This window comes from Podarcis melisellensis, assembly GCF_964234715.1.
Source record: "Podarcis melisellensis genome assembly, chromosome: 5".
Taxonomy (NCBI): domain Eukaryota; kingdom Metazoa; phylum Chordata; class Lepidosauria; order Squamata; family Lacertidae; genus Podarcis; species Podarcis melisellensis.
This window is the reverse complement of record NC_138537.1, coordinates 80,376,222-80,397,568: the sequence shown is the minus strand read 5'-3', so window position 1 is coordinate 80,397,568 and position 21,347 is coordinate 80,376,222. Positions and strand designations below refer to the sequence as shown.

Sequence of the window (21,347 nt, the reverse complement as noted above, 5' to 3'; positions counted from 1 at the left end):
TTTCGTTCAGTCTTGGGGAAATTGGTGAAGGAAGAGGGAAATTGAGTGGTTCAGCTCCCCATTTCTCTTAACTCCCTCTAACTTGCTATGGGTGGAAACTTCCCTTGGAAACTTGCATGAGGCTTAAAAATTCCAGTACAACATCCTGTTGTTGAGGACTGGCTATTTTCCTCTTGCTTTTGTTCCCAATGTTTCCTCCCACACTGATAGTAGGCTGCAAATTATCTGGTGGTCGGTTTACATAGATCTGTGTGGCTTTGCCCCCCACCAAATCAGATTCAACCCTCTGGCTCTGAATGGCAGCCCAGTGAGGACTCAGTGAGGCCTCATGGTTTTCCTACCTTCCTAGAACTGCAAAAATGGGGAGGGGGGTGTTAAATACCTGGCAGGCCTTAATAGGTTGCTAGTGGGCTACATTTGGCTTGACTGGTCAGTCACAATGGTTTGTGGATTGATGTTATTGAATCTGTGATCTGTTGCATTAGGCTGGAGGAGGAGGAAGGAGGCATGTTAACACTATTTTTTTCCCTTTTGGTCTGCACTGCATGCAATGTGCTATAAGAGATTAGGGCATGGGTAGGCAAACTAAGGCCCGGGGGCCAGATCCAGCCCAATTGCCTTCTAAATCCAGCCTGCAGACGGTCTGGGAACCAGCGTGTTTTTACATAAGTAGATTGTCTCCTTTTATTTAAAATGCATCTCTGGGTTATTTGTGGGGCCTGCCTGGTGTTTTTACATGAGTAGAATGTGTGCTTTTATTTAAAATGCATCTCTGGGTTATTTGTGGGGCATAGGAATTCATTCACCCCCCCCCAAATATAGTCTGGTCCCCCACAAGGTCTGAGGGACAGTGGACCGGCCCACGGCTGAAAAAGTTTGCTGACCCTCCTTTTCAGTATTAACCATGGTTGGTGCCAGTGCATTTGTAACAGTGCACCTTGGTTAAATAAAACCATACAGTTCAGATGAGAGGGTCTGAGATGTTTTCCGCTTATAGAATCAAAGAATGCTAGCGTTAGAAGGGACCCTGAGGATCATCTAGTTCAACCCCCTCTAATGCAAGAATATGCAGCTGTCCCATGTGGGGATCAAACCTGCAATCTTCACATTATCAGCCAACTGAGCTATTCAGGCTTGTCTTGTGCTTCCTGCGCATGAGTCCAAGCAGTTTTGCCTTTGCCCCACAGTCCCCCTCCCCCCCCCAAATTCCCCACTTTTCAGCAGTGAATTGGAGCAAACATCAATCCGGAGAAAATTGATGTTGGCTCTGATTTACCAGTAAAGTTATCCCTGGGGGCAAGCAGCAGAAGAGTGAATGAGCCCTTAGTTCTGTAACACCTATGTAAAACTATTCTCGTCATGGGCAGGGGCATTGCTGGATATCATAGTTTCAGAAAGTGCTGTGTGAAACAGCCATTTTAATTCCATTCCCAGTTAATTGCAAAAATAAGGCAATTCTAAAGGAATTTCAAACTTTAGGAAAGACCATGTGGCGCACCTCCCCAGCACTGCCATTTCCCTCTAAATCTCTTTCATCTTCCATCTGTGTGTAAAATAGGAATAACATAAGTGTTTTACCAGTTTCACTAGTTCATAACGCCTCTGAAATTATCCATGTGCAGCTTCTGGTTAGCACAGTTCTAACTGGAATGTGGTCCCACAGTATCGCCATAGTTGCTGCAGGTAGCGCAGGGTGGGAAAGTTGGCATAGCAACGTGCGCTTTGGCTTCAGACGGACGAAGTGAATTCCAACCTCGGGGAGGCAGCTAAATCAACAAGCTTCTCTGCCTGCCGAGTTGTGTTGCCTCCCAGCACAGTTCTTTACTTGTGCCCCTTGTTCCCTCTTTACTTGCTGGCATTTGGTGTGGCTGGTAGGAATGAATGAGCCTATTATGGCTGTATTTTTTTTTAAAAGAGCTTTACAGTTCTAGAGGCAGAGGGATCTAAGTATAACATCAAAAACTTGCTCTCCTGGATTTGTTCGTAATGGGGCAGATGTTTGTGTGCCACATCTGGAGAAGGCTCCCTTCTTTTTACTGGTTGTTACTAAAAAGTAATACTAGGTTCCATTGATGTACAGTATTTTCAGTTAGCTATGTTTCACGCTAAAGTAATGTGTTTGAGGTCTTGTTAGCTCTCATTTGAAAACCTTTGAAAAGTAGAAGTTATAAATGTACCTTAAAATAAAGGAAGTGGCTTCATGTTTTTACTAGGGAGAAAGAACTGCTTGTGCACAGGAGAGCTTGTCTAACAGCCTGATTCTGGGGGAACCACCCTGGGAGTATTATTTAAGTGGGGGGATGGAGGGCAGGGAAGCTGAAGAAAAACAGGACCTGCTTTAGAAATTTAATCTGCAACATGCATATTTAAAGCGTTTTATATGTGCAGTTAAGGAAAAAATGTGCTTCCAGCATACACGTGCAGCATATCACTTGCATTTGATTGGCTGCTGGTTCCCCACTTTGTGAACATGATGCATGATGTTCACTGTCTGAACATGCATTGCAGGGGTTAGACTAGATGACCTTTGGTGTACCTTCCAGTTCTACAGTTCTCTGATTCTGAGATTAATAAGTACACATCTGCAGCTGTGTCATTAAATAGGTGCATCAGTTTCCAACCTGAGGATGAAAAACCACTAAAGTGTCCTTATTTTACCTGTGATTGCAATCATATGAAAAAGTTCCGTAGCTACAGTGCTCTGCGCTTTCCTAAATCTAGATCTCATACAGTTTTGGATGGCAGGATCTCCTGAGATTGCCAGGATCATGAGGTTACAATTCATCTCATTGATAGTGGCATCAAAACTATAAAAATGCACAACACGATGTAATGAGAAATAGTTGCGTAGTGGCTAGAATTTGACAAAAAGACTCTTCATTTGGCCACAATTCCTACTTTGAGCCACTTGCCATCTCTCAGTGTAACCTACTACAGAGAATGATTTTGAGGATAATGGGTGAGGATGGGCAGAGCTTCGTGGAAGAAAGGCAAAACGAAGCTAAAATTTGATGGTAAAATCCCAAAAGTTCAAAACAATCCCAGCTGCTTTAGTTTTAAGCTGCTGTGTGTTGCATATGTAAGAATGTACGAAGGGCCTGCAGGATCAGGCCAGTGGCTCAGATAGGCCAGCACCCTGTTCTCAAAGTGGCAAACCAGATGCCTTTTCGGAAACCGCAAGCAGGATCTGAGCACAACTGCCTTCTTCCCAGTGACTGATATTCAGAATATAGAATCATAGAATTGTAGAGTTGGAAGAGACCATGGGAGCCATCTAGTCCAACCCTCTGCAATACAGGAATATTTTGCCCAATGTGGGGCTTGAACCTATGACCTTAAGATTAAGAGCCTCATGCTCTACCAACTGATATAAATAAAATATGTAATTAACACTTTGCAGTGTATTAAATCATTGTTCTTCTTCTTTTTGCAGTCCTGCAGAATGAGTTATCCCGGGTATCCTCCTGCCGGTGGTTATCCACCTGCTGCTCCAGGTAAGCTTACTGTATTTCATTTAGGAGTCATAGTAGCCTGGCAGGAATTGGATAAGAGAAGGGTGCAGACAAGAGGAGTAGTGCAAATAACCTTGGATTCAGTCACCAGCATGTTCAGTTGAAGGGATCTCCAGTTTGTAGAGCTCAAGAGGCCTGGGAGAGCTGTTGCCAGTCAGAGTAGACAGAACTGTGGCCGATAGACCACTGGTCTGACTCTTGTATGCAGCAGCTGCATATAGCTTCCTATGAAGATATAGTTTACATTCCCTGCTGTTGTCACCTGTTCTCTCTTACATTGTTAGAAGGAAGGGAGAGACCGTTCCTCCTGCCATGTACTTTGCTCTAGTGTCTGTTATATATACGCTGCATGTTTTGCAAACAGATGATTATCTATTTGACGGCTGTTCGTTAGCCTTTGAAATGCATGCATGGTTTTAGCATAGCTTTCAGAGAACCTGCTGCTTTATGTTGCAACATCTGCTGGTCCAGGGATGGAGAACAGAGCAAAACGGAACTGCATCAAAGCCGGCCTGCTTTTGCTAGTGGCCATTACAGTGAAAATTCTGCCATAGAAATCCATATGCTAACAAACAGATATACAACTGTTCTGTAGCTCTTGTGTATTTTTATTTTTTAATATTTCAGGTGGCAACCCCTGGGGCGCTCCCAGCTATCCTCCTGCAAATCCTCCTCCAATTGGGCTAGAAAATGTTGGAAGCTACGCCAACCAGTTTAATCCAGATTATATGTCAGGCATGGTGAGTAATTTCAGTTGGAATTTGGTAGATCGTCCTGTTTCCGCTAAAGCCAGCTGTGAAATTCTGCTGCCTGAATTTTTGCCTTCTTTTAATATATTTAGATCCTGCTTTTCAAGGAAGGGCCTCATAGTGGTTTACAGCAGTTATAAAGTTACATTCAACGTCTCTTCCCCTTGTCTTCTTTCCATATCTGTCCTTTATTTCTTCAGTGGTAAAAGCTGTAACAGACAGATTATGTTTGCAAAAGTATTCTCTGAAGCTCCTCCTGGTGGTTGCAGCAAGAATACTGTTAGCACATTTGTAAAGCTAAGCAGGGTCCCATATGGTTTCAAACTGGATGAGGGACCATGAGTTCAGATTATTGCATTTCAGGGAGTTGGTCTAGATGGCCCTCGGGGTCCCTTCCAAATTTATGATTCTACAGTTCTGTGAAGCACAGTGTGTAACAGGGTGCTCCACATCCCCAATTCTGTTTAACATGGCAAATGAGATATTTGCATAAGCCCATATCTCAAGCAGGCAAATGATACAGAATGGTAAAACCCTGTTTATATGCCAATAAAAACCCCATATTATTGAGGAGGAAATGGATACTTTGCATGTGCAAAGTATTGGACATTAGCATATGCTTACATAGATGAAATGCAGAACATAAAATATACAGGGTAGAAAATATAAAATAAAAATTTCTATGCCATGGTTCAATGTTCTACGAACGAACCTACCTTCACTATCATAAGCTTTTTCTGATTAACTGCAGTGCAGCTTGTTGTTCAAATTCTAAACTGAGGTTAGTTTCAACTGTAGGTAGAGAAAACAAGACAGATTTGTAAACTATGGTGTGAAGTTACCTTGTTTCCACTAAGCATAGTTAAGACTAACCACAGTTTGGGTTACCATGGTAACATGGCAAACTGTGGTTAATCAAAACCAGAAGCGAAGGATTCCAAATTCATCTCTGCCACTGTGCTGGTGGAGGAGCATGGAGTACACAAGCTCATTAGTAGTCTAGACTCTGGGACCTAGGGAGCTCTTCTAGCCTGTTCAAAAAGATGACCCTGTTAATAGTTTGGATTGATGTGGAGCATCACACAGATGATGATGATGATGATGATGATAATTTATTATTTATTATTTATACCCTGCCCATCTGGCTGGGTTTCCCCAGCCACTCTGGATGGCTTCCAACCAAATATTAAAAACAATACAGCGTCATATATTAAAAACCTCCCTAAACAGGGCTGCCTTCAGTTGTCTTTTAAAAGTAAAATAGTTGTTTATTACCTTGACATCTGCTGGGAGGGCATTCCACAGGGCAGGCGCCACTACCAAGAAGGCCCTCTGCCTGGTTCCCTGTAACCTCACTTCTCACAGCGAGGGAACCACCAGAAGGCCCTCGGCACTGGACCTCAGCGTCCGGGCTGGATGATGGGGTGGAGACACTCCTTCAGACAAGAGTAGCACAGTGGACAAGTAGCTGGGCGGTCTTGCCAAGAAGCCCCAAGCTCAAATCTAGTGAACCCCAGAGGTCTTAAGCAACCTCCTATCTTGTGGCTTCCTATCTGTAATAATACTGGCCTATTTAGATGGTGGTTGTAAAGATGTTCATAGAGTGCTCTCAACATTCAAAGTGTTACAGAAATGTTACGTGCTATTTGAGACACATGTGCTAACTTTGTGCATTTGATTGTTCAGGCTTCCAACATGTCGGGAACGTTTGGTGGCGCCAACGTGCCGCAGAGCATGTACCCTCCAGTCCCCGGTGGCTACCCCCCGGTTCCCCCAGGAGGGTTTGGACAAGCTCCTGGAGGCTTTGGGCAACCTCCTCAAGGACAGCAGCCGTCTTACGGAATGTACCCGCCAGCGCCAGGAGGAAACCCGCCAACAGGAATGCCATCTTATCCAGGGTATCCAGGTGGCCCCATGCCAGGAGCAGGACAGCAGCCCCAGCCGTATCCTGGGCAACAGCCATATCCTGGGCAGCAGCCAGTGCCGCCGCCAGGGCACCAGCAGCCTATGCCAAGTTACCCTTCTGGCCCAGCTGTTAATCCTTCTATGCCATCTTACCCAGGACCAACAGTGCCCACCATTACTCCCGGAGCAGTAAGAGAACCTCTTCTTAAATTATTGAGCTTCCTTTTCTTCCAGTGTATAATAGGAAAAGTGCAAAAAATAGGCGTTTGATGGCACATGTTGCATCTGTGTGCCCCAGATGCTGTCGAATGCTAAAAAGTGACGGGAGGGAGTTTGATTGGCGGTTGACAAGGTGGTCATGGGGAGGATGCTCGACCCTTACCCCAACACTTTCCACCAGCCATGGTTTCTGGGTATGCGTTTGCCACGTTGAGTGGTGGGCGAAGGACTGGAATTGATCTGTTGTAAGGGACAGTGGCAGGCAGGCGAAGTAGTAAGCGTTGGTTGATAGCTCCCCCCCCCCCCATTCTTCTTTGGACAATGCAGTCTGGAAACCGAGGCACAGTCCGTGATGCTCCATCCTTTGACCCTCTGAGGGACGCAGAGGTGTTGAGGAAAGCCATGAAAGGGTTTGGTGAGTAGTGCTTGCACTCAAAAGCTGGGTGCTTTTTCTTCATGTAATGATGTCCTTCATGTAATGATTTGTCCCACCCTTTTGCTTCTTGCACGTTCAGGGATAGTTTGGGTACTGCTTTGCAAAACGTTGCAGGTTACCTCTGTGTCCTGGGTAAGGTGAAAGCAATTCTGAGTGTTGCCCTTGGAACACAGCCTGTGACACTGGCCATGGGTCTGTGTTCTCTGTACCAGGGATTCGGAAATTCTGTGAGCCAACAGATGTATGCCCAAGTACACATAGAATCATAGAAATGGAAAAATGGAAGAGGGTCGTCTAGTCTGACCCCCTGCAATGCAGGAATCTCAGCTAAAGCATCCGTGACAGATGGCCATCCAACCTCTTCTTATAAACCTCCAAGGATGGAGAGTCCACCACCTTCTGAAGGAGTCTGTTCCATTGTTGAACAGGATCAGAAAATTCTTCCTAGTGTTTAGTCGGATTCTCCTCCTTGTAACTTGAATCCATTGGTTCGGGTCCCACCCTCCAGAGATGGAGGAAACATCTTCCATGTGGCAGCCCTTGAGATATTGGAGGATTGCTAACCTATCTCCTCTCATGGAGGAAAGACTGTTCATGACTACTCTCCCTGATGGAAGCAGCCGTGCTTCTGATTTGCAGTTGCTGGAAACAGGAGGTGAGAGTGCACTTGTGCTTGAGTCCTGCTTGTGGGTTTCGCAAAGGCAACTGGTCAGCCACTGGTCAGATCCAGTAGGCTCCCCTCACACTTAAGGTTGTTTCAGCAAGGCTGCAACCCATCTGCCCTACACCAGATGTCCTATTGAACTTTAGGTATGGGGCAGGTCAAGGGGTTTGTGTGTGTGTGGTGGAATAAACAATAAAGCCAGCCGTCCAGATCTGGCTTCCCATCCTTGCTTTGCAAAGTCAGTCACTCAGATATACCTTTACAAGCTGGAAGGAACAAGTTTAATGTCCACCTCCTCTTCCAACTAGAAAACATAAGAGGGATTTTGTGGAGCTTGCTTGCTAACCTTGAGGGCAGGGCTGGGGACCCCCCAACACTCTCCCCAAGCCACCCCCCTTTCCGGTCCTGCTCTGTGCCTGGAGGGAATGTGGTCCTGCCTGGATAGAGAGGGCTGTGTATAGACATCAGACTTTTGCATGGCTGGAATGGAGCCTACTGTGCAAAGATAGAAGGGGCATCTGTTGCTGCACTCAAGTTTTCCGTAGTTGCTCATTCTGATTGCAACGCCCAGATTTCCATTCCTTTCTGGCATTTGATCTTTTCCTCAAGGTTGGAAGACCTCAAAAGTTGCTTTTAGCTTCTTTGCTTTTTGTGAAACATTTTTCAGCGTTTTACAATATTTCTCTTTCCTTTCCTGCCGAATTCTGTCCTGCTTTTTTTCTCCCAACTTAAATCTCTCCATTCCTAGTCTATGCAAAACGTGTATGACTTCAGTCCAAACCAAATGCACAACTGTCCCTTCCCTCAGAAATTTAAATATTTGGATTTCTTTTTAAAAAAAAAAAATATATTGGAATGTGTGCGAATACCCCGTAATGTCATACAGACTTAGCTCATCTGTCAGGTTTTGCTGCCAAAAGTACAACAGAATATAGAATCACAGAATCCTAGAGATGGAAGGGACTATGAGAATCACCTATTCCAATAATCCAGCTCCCTGCATTGCAGGAATCTTTTGCCCAGTGTGGCACTCAAACCCACAACCCTGAGATTAAGAGTCTCATGCTCTACCAACTGAGCCATTCCATAGAGTTACTCTTGACTGCTGCAGATTCAAATATGCATTTGAACAAGCGATGCCATGCAATGTATAGGGTGGCAGGAGAGAATACACTTGGTTTTAAAAGTTGGCCTTTTCTGATTATCAAATGCTGGGTTAGATTCTGCTGAAGTGGGTTGATCAGAAAGTACTACGACGGTGGAAGAGGCTGCGCTAAACACTTGATTCTGTATATTTTCAGGAACCGACGAGCAGGCAATCATTGATTGTCTGGGAAGTCGCTCGAACAAGCAACGCCAGCAGATTCTGCTCTCTTTCAAAACAGCTTATGGAAAGGTAAGTTCACCACCATGAAATTATTCTTTGATTATTGCAACAGAGGAAGGAAGTGGAGGCAGAGCTAAACATGGAAGTCATGTGCAGTCGGTCTAGTTTGTATGTTCTTTGGCTTAGCTTCATGCTGAAGTCGCCAGAGGCCTAGGATTTTGTGCCAAGGGTTAAACGGAAAGGGCAGGGTTTGAGAATGGATTTAAAGGGGGGTGGCATTTGTGCAGGTGGTCTGGGAGGCAGTTTTAGGCCTGCAGCACAGTTCAGGGAGAAGGAGTCTTTTGGGGGAGGCCTTGAAATGGATAAGGATGGTGGAGCTGGACAAACAAACATCACAGGCAGGAATGCAGAGAGATAAGGGACAAGGCCATGGAGGGGGGTTGTATGTAGGATCTGAGAATGGCAGATCAAGGCAGCTGGATCTGAGAATGGACAGGAAGCCATAGGAGGGATTTAAGGACAAGGGGTTGTCACATTATCGGAATGACGACGGTGAATGATTTGGGCAACAAAATAATGAAAGAGACTTTAAATATCTTGACACCCCAACGAATAAGAGGTACAAAATAAGTCTGGTAATATCTTGCAGTTTTCAGCAGGATGACTTTAGTATTCCTCAAACACACTCTTTTCATATCATCAGCTTTTACTGGTCAGCCACTCTTAAAAACCTTTGCATCAGAGTTCTGCATTTTTGCTAATGGACAATTATCTTCATCATCATCTTAAGATTACCAAGTTTTATGTAACAAAATAACAACACACATTTTTCTAAGGAATAATTTTGCCAGCTTTGTGCTTGCTTAATTTTTAAACGGCACCATGACCCTTTTGAACAAATTATTTATTTAATAAATAAAATAAGTATTATGTTCCTGGGTTGCTGCTTTTTAGTTTATGACAGTGTTTATAATGTGTTCATTTGCTTTTTCTATATTTCTTATGCTGTGAAGTTGCTCTCAGCATATCGTGGACATAAGAGCGGCGTTTAAATTACGTTAATGATCTGGCTACTATGGTTCATTGCCATATTCGGCTGAAATAAAACCTAAAATTTGTGTGGCTGCAAATATTCACACAGTTACATTTGTCCTCTGCTCTGGTAGAAATTTAGTTTGTAAACTCCTTTGGGCAGAACTCTTACCTTTACCCTTCCTTATGTTACTCAGTAAAGTGCAGTTGACACTGATTGTGCTATATTAATAACTTCACATATATTACTGAACTTTTCTGAAGTCTGTGATATTGCAAGAAAAGAGATTCAGATCATTAGTATGCCTTGAATAGGAAGCTTTGCCATAAACCTCCTTTTGTTTCTCATCCTTTAAAAAACTCACTAAATGTGGTGTTGTTTTTTCACTTAAAAAAACCCAGGATTTGATCAAGGACCTGAAGTCTGAGCTTTCCGGCAACTTTGAGAGGACAATCTTGGCAATGATGAAGACTCCTGTCCAGTTTGATGTTTATGAGATAAAAGAAGCCATCAAGGTCTGTATGGTTTAAATTGTTGTTACATAATTCTTGCCTCCCTAAATTCTTTATTTGACGCGTCATCTTTCTCCTGCTTCAAAACCCACCATTCTGGTTTTTTTTAATTAAATGTTTATTAGCATTTTCAATAATAAAATAAAAACAAAAATAAACAAAAAATAACAAACATACAAAAATAAAAACACATAAAATTTCAATTACTTATTTTCCTTTACCTTATTTCTCAGACCTCCTCACACCTCCACTTCTTGTATTCCAATTTAAATTGTTAGCTCAGCAAATCCTTATTACTTATTTCTCAACCTTAACTCAATAATTTATTTTAACATATTATTATTTTACTTTTTCTGTTTAGTCCATTTCCTCAATTTATTTTTGCTAACCTTATTTTCATTAAATTTAGTTCATTTTAAAAACCAATTTTGCCTTATCCAAACTTAAACATCAATACTTATATATCAATACTCATTCTTAAAACATTTTTCTAAGATCGACCAATATTCCCTTCCACGAATTTCCCAATTTTCATACCAATAACAAAACAGAATAAAAACAGAACAAATTATAATTATGTCCCCTTTGGATTCCCAAACTCCACCCCCCCCTTTCCCGGTTTCAGTCCCCAAAACCCACCATTCTGGATTTGCATGCGTGAATTCCTATCCTGTCTCCCCCTCCACCCGACCCTTGCAGCATCAGTTTTTATTATGCTACTGAATCCAGAGACTTCTGCTTATCTTTCTATTTAAAGAGCCATCTACAGTGTGATGGGACTACAGTATACCGGTATCAAAAGCAACTCTCCTCTCCCTTTGTATAATTCTTGGAGGAGGGGACTGCACAGCACTTGCAGTTTAATCTAACTGAAGAAACTGAGAGCTCTGTTGCAATGTTTGCAGTTCCTGCCCTCTACACCTGTGTCATTGCTCAGCCCGTGCTGGCATCCAGCAGTCCACTGAAGTGCACATATGGAAAAAACCCCGCAATAATAGTCATTTGTCCTTTGTGTGATGCGCTCCTGTCACATGTGAGAGGACACCTCTTTTTAGGTGGTCTTTGTCATCTGTCATTCTTAAAAGCACATTCAATAATAACACTTTATCTGTAGACCAGTTAAGTCTATCAAAAAATAAAGTAATCAAACTGAGCAATGGATTAAACATTGCAGACCTAGTAAGAGTACACTCAGTCCACGTGAGGCCTAGAAATAAGAGTCATGCCAATAAGCCTGGCACTCTCTTAGCCTTAAAAGAGGGCAGAACCCAGGAGACAAATGCTTCTGCCCAGTGGTGAGCTTGAGTGTCTTTTCCTTTTCTTAGGGAGCTGGCACGGATGAAGCCTGCCTGATAGAAATCTTGGCATCTCGCAGCAATGAGCACATTCGGGAAATCAGTCGGGCCTACAAAGCGGGTGAGTTTTCCTCTCAACTCTGCAACTTCTGCTGTTCTGATAGAAGAAAGGCCACCCCAATACCTTTAAAGATGACGGGGTTCAGTTGAGCAGAAACATTTGTAGGAGGAATTGCATTTTGGACATTGAGGTCGAAGGCTGTTCAGTGCATAAGCTGCTGCTTTGCTTACAGATTTGAGCTTTGTTGGTTTGTTGGGTGGGGCTGTCGAATTTAGAAGGGAGAAGACAATTTACTCTCATGCAAGGGCAAACTGGAGTTCATGAAGGTTCACCCTTTTTCAGGCAGTTGTTTGTGCAGAAAGAGCCACTTAGGGCAATAGTACATTGCTAACTGTTCCTAGAGCTGAACAAGGTGTGTCTCTTTTTGTTCTCCTTGCCCGCCTCTGTATTTTGTGTGATTGCAAAGTGCTCTGTAGACTTGATGCACCACAAAGACTGCAGTCTGTACCTGCTTTTTCTAGGATTAAGACCCATTTAGTTCAACGGTACGTGCTTCTAAGTGGACACATAAGGCAGCAATCCTGCACACAGTTGCTTAAGAATAAGTAAAGTTGTTGAGACGTCGTCTCCAAGAAAGCATATGCTGGATCAGCTTGCAAATTCATAAAGGACTAACATCAGCTGGCATGGTCAATGGTTTGGGACGATGGAAATTATAGGCCAGCAACTTCTGAAACACACTACATTATCTAGGGTTTCATTTGTTTAAAACACATAATTTTAAGGGTTTTCTTGACAGTTCTTGGTTCCTTGTTTGTGCTGTATAGAATCCTATCGTGTGTTTGATCCGCCAGCTGAGCTTATGGTATCCAAAGTTTGCCCTGATTTAGATGTCCTAGTTTTACTTTCTGGGAATAAAACCGAGAGTTCCCTCTCCCTGCCCCACTAACAGTGCTCCATAAATCTGCTTGCCCCTGGTGTGCTTACTCCCGTTCCCACATGTTTTGAAGGGGGCAGAGACATCATCAAATCACTGCTGAATTACCTTGCAAAGTCCCAGTGTGAGAGACAGAAAAAGCACCAATCACCCCTTTCCCACCCATGGCAAATTCAAAGGAAGAAACGGATGATGGTTTCTCAAAGTAGGATTTGTTAGTATCTTTGGAAGCCCAGCTTGAGGGATGGAAGTGGGCTGCCATAAATATTCCCTTTGGCTAGTAGGTCAAACCAAAATGGGGCTATTTACACGAACTACTTTTAGTGTAAAATTTCCCTTTTCATCTTTTTTCCCCCTTGATATTTTGGCTGGAGTATAAAAGAGTGGAATGTGAATCCTCTCCCCCAAGCAGATGTCCTTGCGGTGTGTTATAAAAAAATAGATAAGAATTATCTCTTCCTTTCCTCCCTTCTCTTTCCTCCCATGCCTGGTGATCCTTATAATGAAATAAACACGGACCATTTACAAAACGAGTTTCCTTTGTATTTCTCACAGAGCATAAGAAAACTTTGGAAGAAGCCATCAGAAACGACACATCTGGACACTTCCAGAGGCTTTTAATCTCACTGTCTCAGGTATGCACAAGATCCTTGCACCCGATTGTCCTGTGTTGGTGTTGGTGTAATTTATACGTAACCCAAGTTCTCCTAAGATTTACATTCATCCACTGAAGTAAAATTCACAGAGGTATTGGGGTGATATCTGTTGTCAGGCATATTTTGAGTCCATTCCTTTCCGTGGTTCTACTCATGAGTATGACTACGACTGGAGATCACCTTTATGTTTTTGAGCCAGTGTGAAGAGGTTATGCCTTCTTGCCTCTAATGTAGGGCACAGAACATCCTGGCTGTGGTACTGGATGTTGGTTCCCTATGATGTGATATAATTCAAGACGAACAGCATTGGAGTTAATGGAATTGTATATTGCAAGTTTCTTCCCCCTAATCAAACAGTTCTCCCTCCTCAATTAAAACATTAAAACTTCCCTACCATTTACATTGTCTCCTCCCACTTTCTGACATTTCCAAAATACAGAATAGTTTTTTATTTACCATGGCTCAGGCAATGAGGTTATATAACAGACCCCACCCCCATTGTTGCATTTTAAAGCCTGACCTTTTGTTCCACAGCTTTTCACAGAAAGCTTATTTTAACAAATATTTGGAACCTCTTGAATCATGAAATCATTTACTTAGTTTGGTTCAAAATGTTATCTTAAACGTAATGTATGTAAATCTCTGAAAACTGTTGTCCATCTATATTTTACCAAATAATCTTAAATTATCAGATCTTGGATATCAAGTTAATAGTGATTATGTTTGAAAATAAACAGACTAGTGAGAATTTGTCTGTCCCATTTAACCTTAATGTGTTGCAATATTAAATGGGAAGCATCATGAAACAAATACGCATGTTTAACGAGCAAATAGAACAAAGCATACTTTAAACTATTTGGCTTGCTTTTTGCTGGACTAACAACCTCATTAGACTAACATCAGTTACAGCGTTTCGAAAGCAGTGTTTCATCTTTTGACTGACTTGGTAATTATTTCAGGGAAACAGAGATGAAAGTACCAATGTCAACATGGCGGCTGTCCAAAGCGATGCTCAGGTTGGTATGAGGAGTCTTGTCTAGTTTATGTTCCACACTGATTTCTCTTTAAGGGCCCAGCCAGATGGCTGCTGCATTGAGCAGACTCTTGGTTTCCTTTAAACATCTCCTGCTTTAATGAAATCTAAAACTTGAGGCCGTGTGTACTCCCCAACAACCTGGCATGTTTCTCCTCTGGCCTCATTTCTAGCGTGGAAGTTACCCTGAAAACAATTTGCTTTAAAAAAATATTCCTCCTGCCCCCACAGCTCCTGTTTTTGAAAAAAAGGGGGGGGGATTGATATTGCTTTCCCTCAGCTCTACATTTTTAAAACCCTTCTCAAATTTACCTGCACCCTATTCCATTTTTGGAACTATTTACTAAATGAATTGGTGCTGCAGCAATAATTTCCCTGAAATGTGCAACTTTCTCCTTTTGGTTCATCATGTGGTGAATTTTTTTGTTTATTTCAAATTGTATGGAAGAAGGAACCACACACTTTTCTCAGGGTTGCATAGACTTGTGACTTACAAACCTGTCAAGTTTTTCTGAGAGAAAGCATGGAGGGGGGAGAGTTGGAATGTACTTGTGGAATTTTTCATTCACCCCCATTTCAGCCCTAGTTATAAGGAATACGCCACTGCCATTTTCAGTGGCATCCCTTTGTCCCAGTATCATTTTGCAAGCATTTTTGCGCCAGTAACTTTCAGTCAGTAGTATGAAGTGGGGGCAGTGAAATGTGCAGCTTAACAGCACCAGTCGGGATGCAAGGTGAAGTTGTGTTGTGTGCAAGGGGAAGAAAGCAAAATTCAACATGAGCCTGTAGTATTTTGGCTGCAGCCCCAGGTTGCTTGCATTATAGTTGCATCCTTGATTGTTAGGGAGGTTAGCAAAGATTAGCTACGTGAATAAAGGTGTGGGAAAGAAATAGGACCAGTCCAGAAATATCAAGATAATTAAAGAATGAGTAGTAAGGGAGAAGAAGCCTTCAAAAGCAGAGTGAAATTCAGAAAGCAGCTGAGCTCAAGTAATGACCTGTGATTTTTTTTTTTCCTTTTAAGGCGCTGTATGCAGCAGGAGAAAATCGACTTGGGACTGATGAGTCCAAATTCAATGCAATTCTCTGTGCCAGAAGTAAAGCTCACCTAATAGCAGGTAATTTCTGTCTATACTTTGCATCGAGAGGATGTTTGGTGATTGTAAAATTAGGCTGCAACAGTGCAATAGACTACACATGCTTTTTCTTGACAAGTGGTAGCAAATATTTTGCATTTTTGATGGTGCCCTAAGATCAGCCAACTGATCAGATGCAAAGAAGGGCTGGGTTACTTTGACCCTTTTAAATACTTATGTAGAAACTTGTCAGGTGAGACAAGCTGCACTGCCTGAAATTCCTCCTTCTACATAACAAAGGGTGTTTGTCCTCCTGTTAGGGTCCACAGTTAATAATGGGGGGGGGGGTGTCTGTCTGTCATCCAGCCACCAAATGTCAACTTAGATAAGTGATCGGAGTTAAGGCCATACCAGACAAAACAACTGAAGGCCTGTGATGGGGCAGTGCAACTGACTTAAGACTTAGCAACATCCTTCAAGAGCTGGTTGTCAGACTTCACTCTTCACACTCACTTGGCTTAAATGACTAATGATCCCTTTTCTCTCTCTCAACAGTTTTCAGTGAATATCAGCGAATGTGTAACCGTGACATTGAGAAGAGCATAATCAGAGAGATGTCGGGAGACCTCGAATCTGGCATGCTGGCAGTAGGTGGGTGAGGTCTCTTTAAAAAGAGTGGGGATCATAGAATCATAGAGTTGGAAGGGACCACCGAAGGTCATCTAGTCCAACCCCCTGCAATACAGGAATCCAGCGCACAGGCATCCCTCGGTGGGCTCAAACCACCAGCTTTCTGGTTAACAGCCAGATGCACTTGACCCATTGCACCACTATGAATCTAACTTTTCAAATAGTGGTTTGAATGTTCTTTTGCTGCCCTAAACACACAGAGTTTTCTGGCGTGGACTACACTCTTTAAAATATATAATTTTTGAAAAAGAGCCAGAAGTTGGGGGATAGCAGGCTACGCATGGCACCTATTGGCTAGCACCTGCAATATCACCAACCTCTTCTCCCGCAAATTCTCAGAGTAGCTTTTAACGTATTTGCGTGTTTTGGAAGGGTAAAATGTGACATGTATGTTACTTAAGATGTATTTCAAAGCACAAAAGAGGGGCAAAGCTAAGAGATGATACCGTATGTATATGTGTAGAAAGCAAGTCATAAAGCTTGGTTCGACGTGTAGGTGAAAAACTTTGCCGTTCAGAATATTTTATCATATATTTCATGCCACTTTATATACAATAGTTCTCTTGAGAATATTTGGCTTTGGCTGCGAGTTTCAGTTTGAAGCTACTTTTACTTCCCCCAGAGAACTTGGTTATAAATTGCATTTACGTTCCTTTGGTTTGTCTCGGTAAACCTGGTTCCCATTTAACAAGTCACAGTTCATGTGATTGGGGAAATGGCTAGGATTCCACTGAGGATGCCCTTTGAACTTGCTACTTCACCTTTCATGCTAGGCACAGCAACCTTTGTCTGTATCCTCTCATCTTTTATTCCTCTTGTTTTGAAGATGTCACGTCCAACAACACCGTGTTTACATTCTAAGTGTGTTTCTTGGATAGGGGCGAGTGTTGTGCCAAAAGCTTTTGCCATCACCAAGTTCCTTTTCAAAAATGTAACATAACTTCTATGATCACTTACCCTGTCATAAGTGGCCAACTATCAACCAGTGAATCCTGGAGTGCTAGTTAAAGTGTCATACTGGCCACAAATTCATTGGGTGACCTTAGGCAAACTACTATACTGACCAGCCGTGCACCACTGCCATAAGGATTTACAAGGCAATATATATGAAGCTGCTTGAATATTTAAAATGTGTTCTATAAACACTCACTGTTTTATTTGTCGTATAAAATGGCTTTTGCTCTTTGCACCAGATCTAACTGGAAATATGTACCCTTTTTTTTTTGGCTCCGTTATAGCTTTCAGGATTGTAAGCTTGGTAACTGTATGCAATACTCCCATAGTGTGTGACTAACTTCACTGCCTCCCATTTTCCGGTCTTGAAGTGTAATGTGTGCCTTGTTCATCTACATGAGAAATCTTAACATTGATATAAAAAAGGAACATACCTTGTATTAGGTTACAAATGAACATCACCATTGGTTCTTTCCACTCCCATAAAATGCTCAAGTAAAAAGGTAGATGTTGTTTGATAGCTGTTTGGATTGCATGACTGTGTGCTTTTTTTTTTTTAATCTGATTTTGTGTGATTGTCCCCTTTGTTCCTCCCAATGGCATTCACCGAGTCATCTCAACTCCCAGGTTAACCTGAGAAAGCAGATTTCAGCAAAAACAGTATGGCATTGATGTTGCTTTCTTTAATGGTTAGCAAATGGTTAACAGTCAGTAACTGGTGATTTCAATTTCTTTTGCAGTTAAGTGTGTAAGAAATACACCTGCTTTCTTTGCAGAGAGGCTGCACAAGGCCATGAAGGTGAGTTGAAATCATGTGGGCCTCTGCACGTCCGTGGGGTCAGATATTCAAATGAGATGTTAGAAGCTGACTCTGTTGGGATGTAGATCTGAGTCCAGGATATGAGATTTTAGGGCTGGTAGACATGTTTCACACAAACCAGTGTAACTGTAGCTTGAAAAACCTCTGGAGGCAATGATCGAGCAAGAATCGAGCTGCGGGTGTGTGCACATAACCTATTGCCATTTTCTTCATTCTAATTCCCCCTCCCAGGGTTCCACAACCCTGATTTTAAATGACAGAGGTGTTGGGGTTGGAGTGTTTGTGAACTGAAATGGGGTGACAGCAGGGAGGCAAAGGGTTTGGTGCCCCCTTTTCTCCCCTCTCCTAGTCTCCCTTTTTCAGTTGTCCCTCCCCTTCCCCAACATATTTTCAGGCTAAAAAGGATATGCCACCCTGTTGTTAACAAATGGGCATGTGTAAGGTTTTGGACTTTGAATTTGTTATCAATTAAGCAGCTGTCCCCAACTCTGTTCTCCATATATTTTGGACTACCACTCATATCAGCCTCAGCCGTTGTGACCAATGGAAAAGGATGACAGGAGTTGTATAGTCCAAAACATATTGAGGGCACCACATTAGGGAAGGCCTGCCATAAAGCCTCGAGCAGCCATTTTGAGTAACAGTCAATGCTACATGTTCAGAGGGAGCATCGCAGTCTGGTAACAATTCACATTCTGGCTCTTTCCGCCACGTTCTTCACAGGGAGCTGGAACCAAAGACCGGACTCTCATTCGCATCATGGTGTCACGCAGTGAGGTTGACCTGCTAGACATCAGGCAGGAATACAAGAGGATGTATGGCAAATCTCTCTACACAGACATTACGGTAAGATTGTGAGGGGCTTGTCTTGCTTTCCATGCGTGCCAACTCAAAATGCCAATGTTCACACCGAAACCTTGAACTTGGCCCAGTACCATTTTTGGGAGCCGGTGCCATGTTCATTCATCTTCACAGCGGGGCTTTCTCCACCTGAACTCTAGCCATCATCTGGCCCAGTGTTTCCCAAACCTGGGTCCCCAGCTGATTTTGGACTACAACTCCCATCATCCTTAGCTAGCCAGACCAGTGGTCAGGGTTGATGGGAACTGTAGTTCAAAAACAACGGGAGACACTGATCTGGCCTGCTTCATAGGCTGTAGCTCCACAGTATACCAGTGGGCCCAATGTGCTCCACACCACTGTTGTTTTAACAGAAAGCAAAACATATTAAATAAGATGTTGCTATTGGAGTGTTGGGGGAGGGAGAGAAAAAAATCAAGTGGCTGTTGTCTCCCCAGGTATAAAAGTCTTGTCTGTATGTTCATATGAGCAGGGTGTATGTCTTGTGTAACCGGGAGGTTCACCTGTTGGCTTCTGACACAAAGATGATTGATCTCTTTAACCTTTGGCACAAGATCACTTTTTCCCCCTTTTGGTGTTTCTTACCAGGGTGACACTTCTGGAGACTACAGGAAAATCCTGCTGAAATTGTGTGGTGGAAACGACTAAGTTGAGTCCCCTGGAATTTTGTTTTTTTGTTTTTTTTAAAGAAATCAGCTGGTTTTATGCTATCATTTCACACATGCTGTCAAAACTCCAAATATCCAGAAAATTCTTTCTCTAAAGTGCCACATTATTCCTTTCTTTGAATAATATATCATGAGTACAGAAATAAATCCTGCTATAGAGAGAGGCCGCTGCACCAGATAGCTGTAGTTCACAAACAGGTTTTTGCTTTCTTATTGGGGGGCGGGGAACACTCCACTGTATGGAAGTGCCTGGTGTTGCATGAATAGCATTTGTTTGGAAACGCCTTTATTTGTGCGTGCCAAATGATTCTATACAGCTTTGTGTCTTACAAAAAAAAGTACAAAACATTTTTTGTATGTGTGGTGCATTTGATATTTACATGCTTGTTGCTTAAATTAAAAAAAAAAAACCTGTTCTGAAGAGTGATTGGGTAGACTTTCAGACCCTGTTCACTCACTGCTGTTCAAGGAGAAATGTAAAAGTCTGGCTAGAATCTTTATGCTGCCTTATGTTGTTTTGAATGCTGGATCTCCCTGAAGTCTGTGATATTGTCCCTCAATTGAAGGAAAAGGGATGTGGTGCATTGGCAGAATTCAGGACCAAGATGTTAGGAAGTCTGCCAGGGTGTTTGTCATTAGGGTCCCTCCAAATGTCCTGTTTCTTGTGCATTCGTGCAGATTTATGCTCCTGCTGATAGCATGGTGGTTATGCAAGACCCCAGTTCCAAGAGTGCACCTGCAAAAATGTGGTACAGCTATGTTTTCTACTAGAAACGTTTATTTTTGTCCCATTTTCACATGCTGAGAGTGCAAGACTGCTATTGAAGCATCACAGAACAACTAAGACAGCGCAATAGTGTCTTAATGCATGATTGTGTCAATGGCATGTTACAAAGAACACCCACAAAAGCCTAAGTCTGATAAGGCTTATACTTGCCAATGAGAGCTTTCCTTTCCAAGAGGTAATAGCAGCATGAAATGGAGCAGTTTTCTTTTTCCCCCAGAGTTGGGATAAGGAGAGGAAAGGGCTTAATCTCTCTGCGCATGCAGAATCCCAACACTTCAAACACACACAGCCATTTTTAAAACTTAAAAATCTATTGGCTTTCTGTTGATGTCTTCAGCATCGTATCTAGTTTAGCTCTCAGGGACAGCCCACAATCAAAACAAATATTTCCACTCATTTGTTTTTCGATATGCGGAGGATCAGCTGTTTCTCTTGAAAGCAACATGTGAACAAGGCTTCATTGTTAGAAAAGGCTGCTTTACAAGCTCCAAACTTTTTATTGGAATATAAACAGGAACACAGAAGTCAATGGAGATTCCACATAAAATGCTCCTCTTTTACAAAAATAGGCACAAAGGAAACCCCCATTGATTTAAGCGTTCAGCACATGTTTCACTTTCCCCATTCAGTTCCCTGATTCTTAGATGGACTTGCCGCTAGCATGATCCAGCCAAAGTTGTCTTTTGGGGGGCTCGAAATGCCTTCAATCTGAGTGTATGCCAAAGCTTTTTCTCTTTGCGTGTTTTTGTAGAATTCTACCTTAAAATCAAATATATAATTTTTTAAAAGATGATTTATACAAATAAACCAAATTAGTACCCAAGCCTCCTGCACCAGTGTTCTTATTTCTGCCATGCTGACAGCATCATTTCTTTGGGATATTCAGCTTCAACCATGGGGAATGGGGTATGTCTCAGGCAAATCAGACTAGTGAGCTTAAGCACCATCAGGCAGTTTCTTGAGCAAATGTTTCAGAGGCATATGCAGAGGGGTTCTAGCCTCTACATAAAACATGAAATCATTCCACTTAGGCTGCTCATTGTGGCTTCTTGGTGATCTGTCTCTTCATAAGAAAGGCTTGGGCAAAGACACGAGGACAGAGTGTTACAAACAAACTCATTCCTGGTCCACTGAGCTCTGCATCCTATTTCC

General features: G+C 42.6%; 1 protein-coding gene across 2 annotated transcripts in view; it reads left to right on the top strand.

Annotated features, from left to right (window-relative positions):
* Nucleotides 1-21,018, top strand: part of ANXA11 (annexin A11) — a 34,398-nt gene extending 13,380 nt beyond the window's left edge. For both annotated transcript variants that reach the window (XM_081913715.1, XM_081913716.1), the window contains exons 2-15: nt 3,434-3,494; nt 4,140-4,252; nt 5,948-6,355; nt 6,713-6,800; nt 8,787-8,881; nt 10,247-10,360; nt 11,683-11,773; nt 13,206-13,285; nt 14,266-14,322; nt 15,364-15,457; nt 15,971-16,066; nt 17,800-17,858; nt 18,603-18,725; nt 19,329-21,018. In XM_081913715.1, coding sequence (XP_081769841.1) covers nt 3,443-3,494; nt 4,140-4,252; nt 5,948-6,355; nt 6,713-6,800; nt 8,787-8,881; nt 10,247-10,360; nt 11,683-11,773; nt 13,206-13,285; nt 14,266-14,322; nt 15,364-15,457; nt 15,971-16,066; nt 17,800-17,858; nt 18,603-18,725; nt 19,329-19,388 — 1,530 coding nt within the window. In that variant the 5' untranslated portion in view covers nt 3,434-3,442 and the 3' untranslated portion in view covers nt 19,389-21,018. The remainder of the gene's footprint in view (nt 1-3,433; nt 3,495-4,139; nt 4,253-5,947; nt 6,356-6,712; nt 6,801-8,786; nt 8,882-10,246; nt 10,361-11,682; nt 11,774-13,205; nt 13,286-14,265; nt 14,323-15,363; nt 15,458-15,970; nt 16,067-17,799; nt 17,859-18,602; nt 18,726-19,328) is intronic.
* Nucleotides 21,019-21,347: the final 329 nt, after the last annotated feature.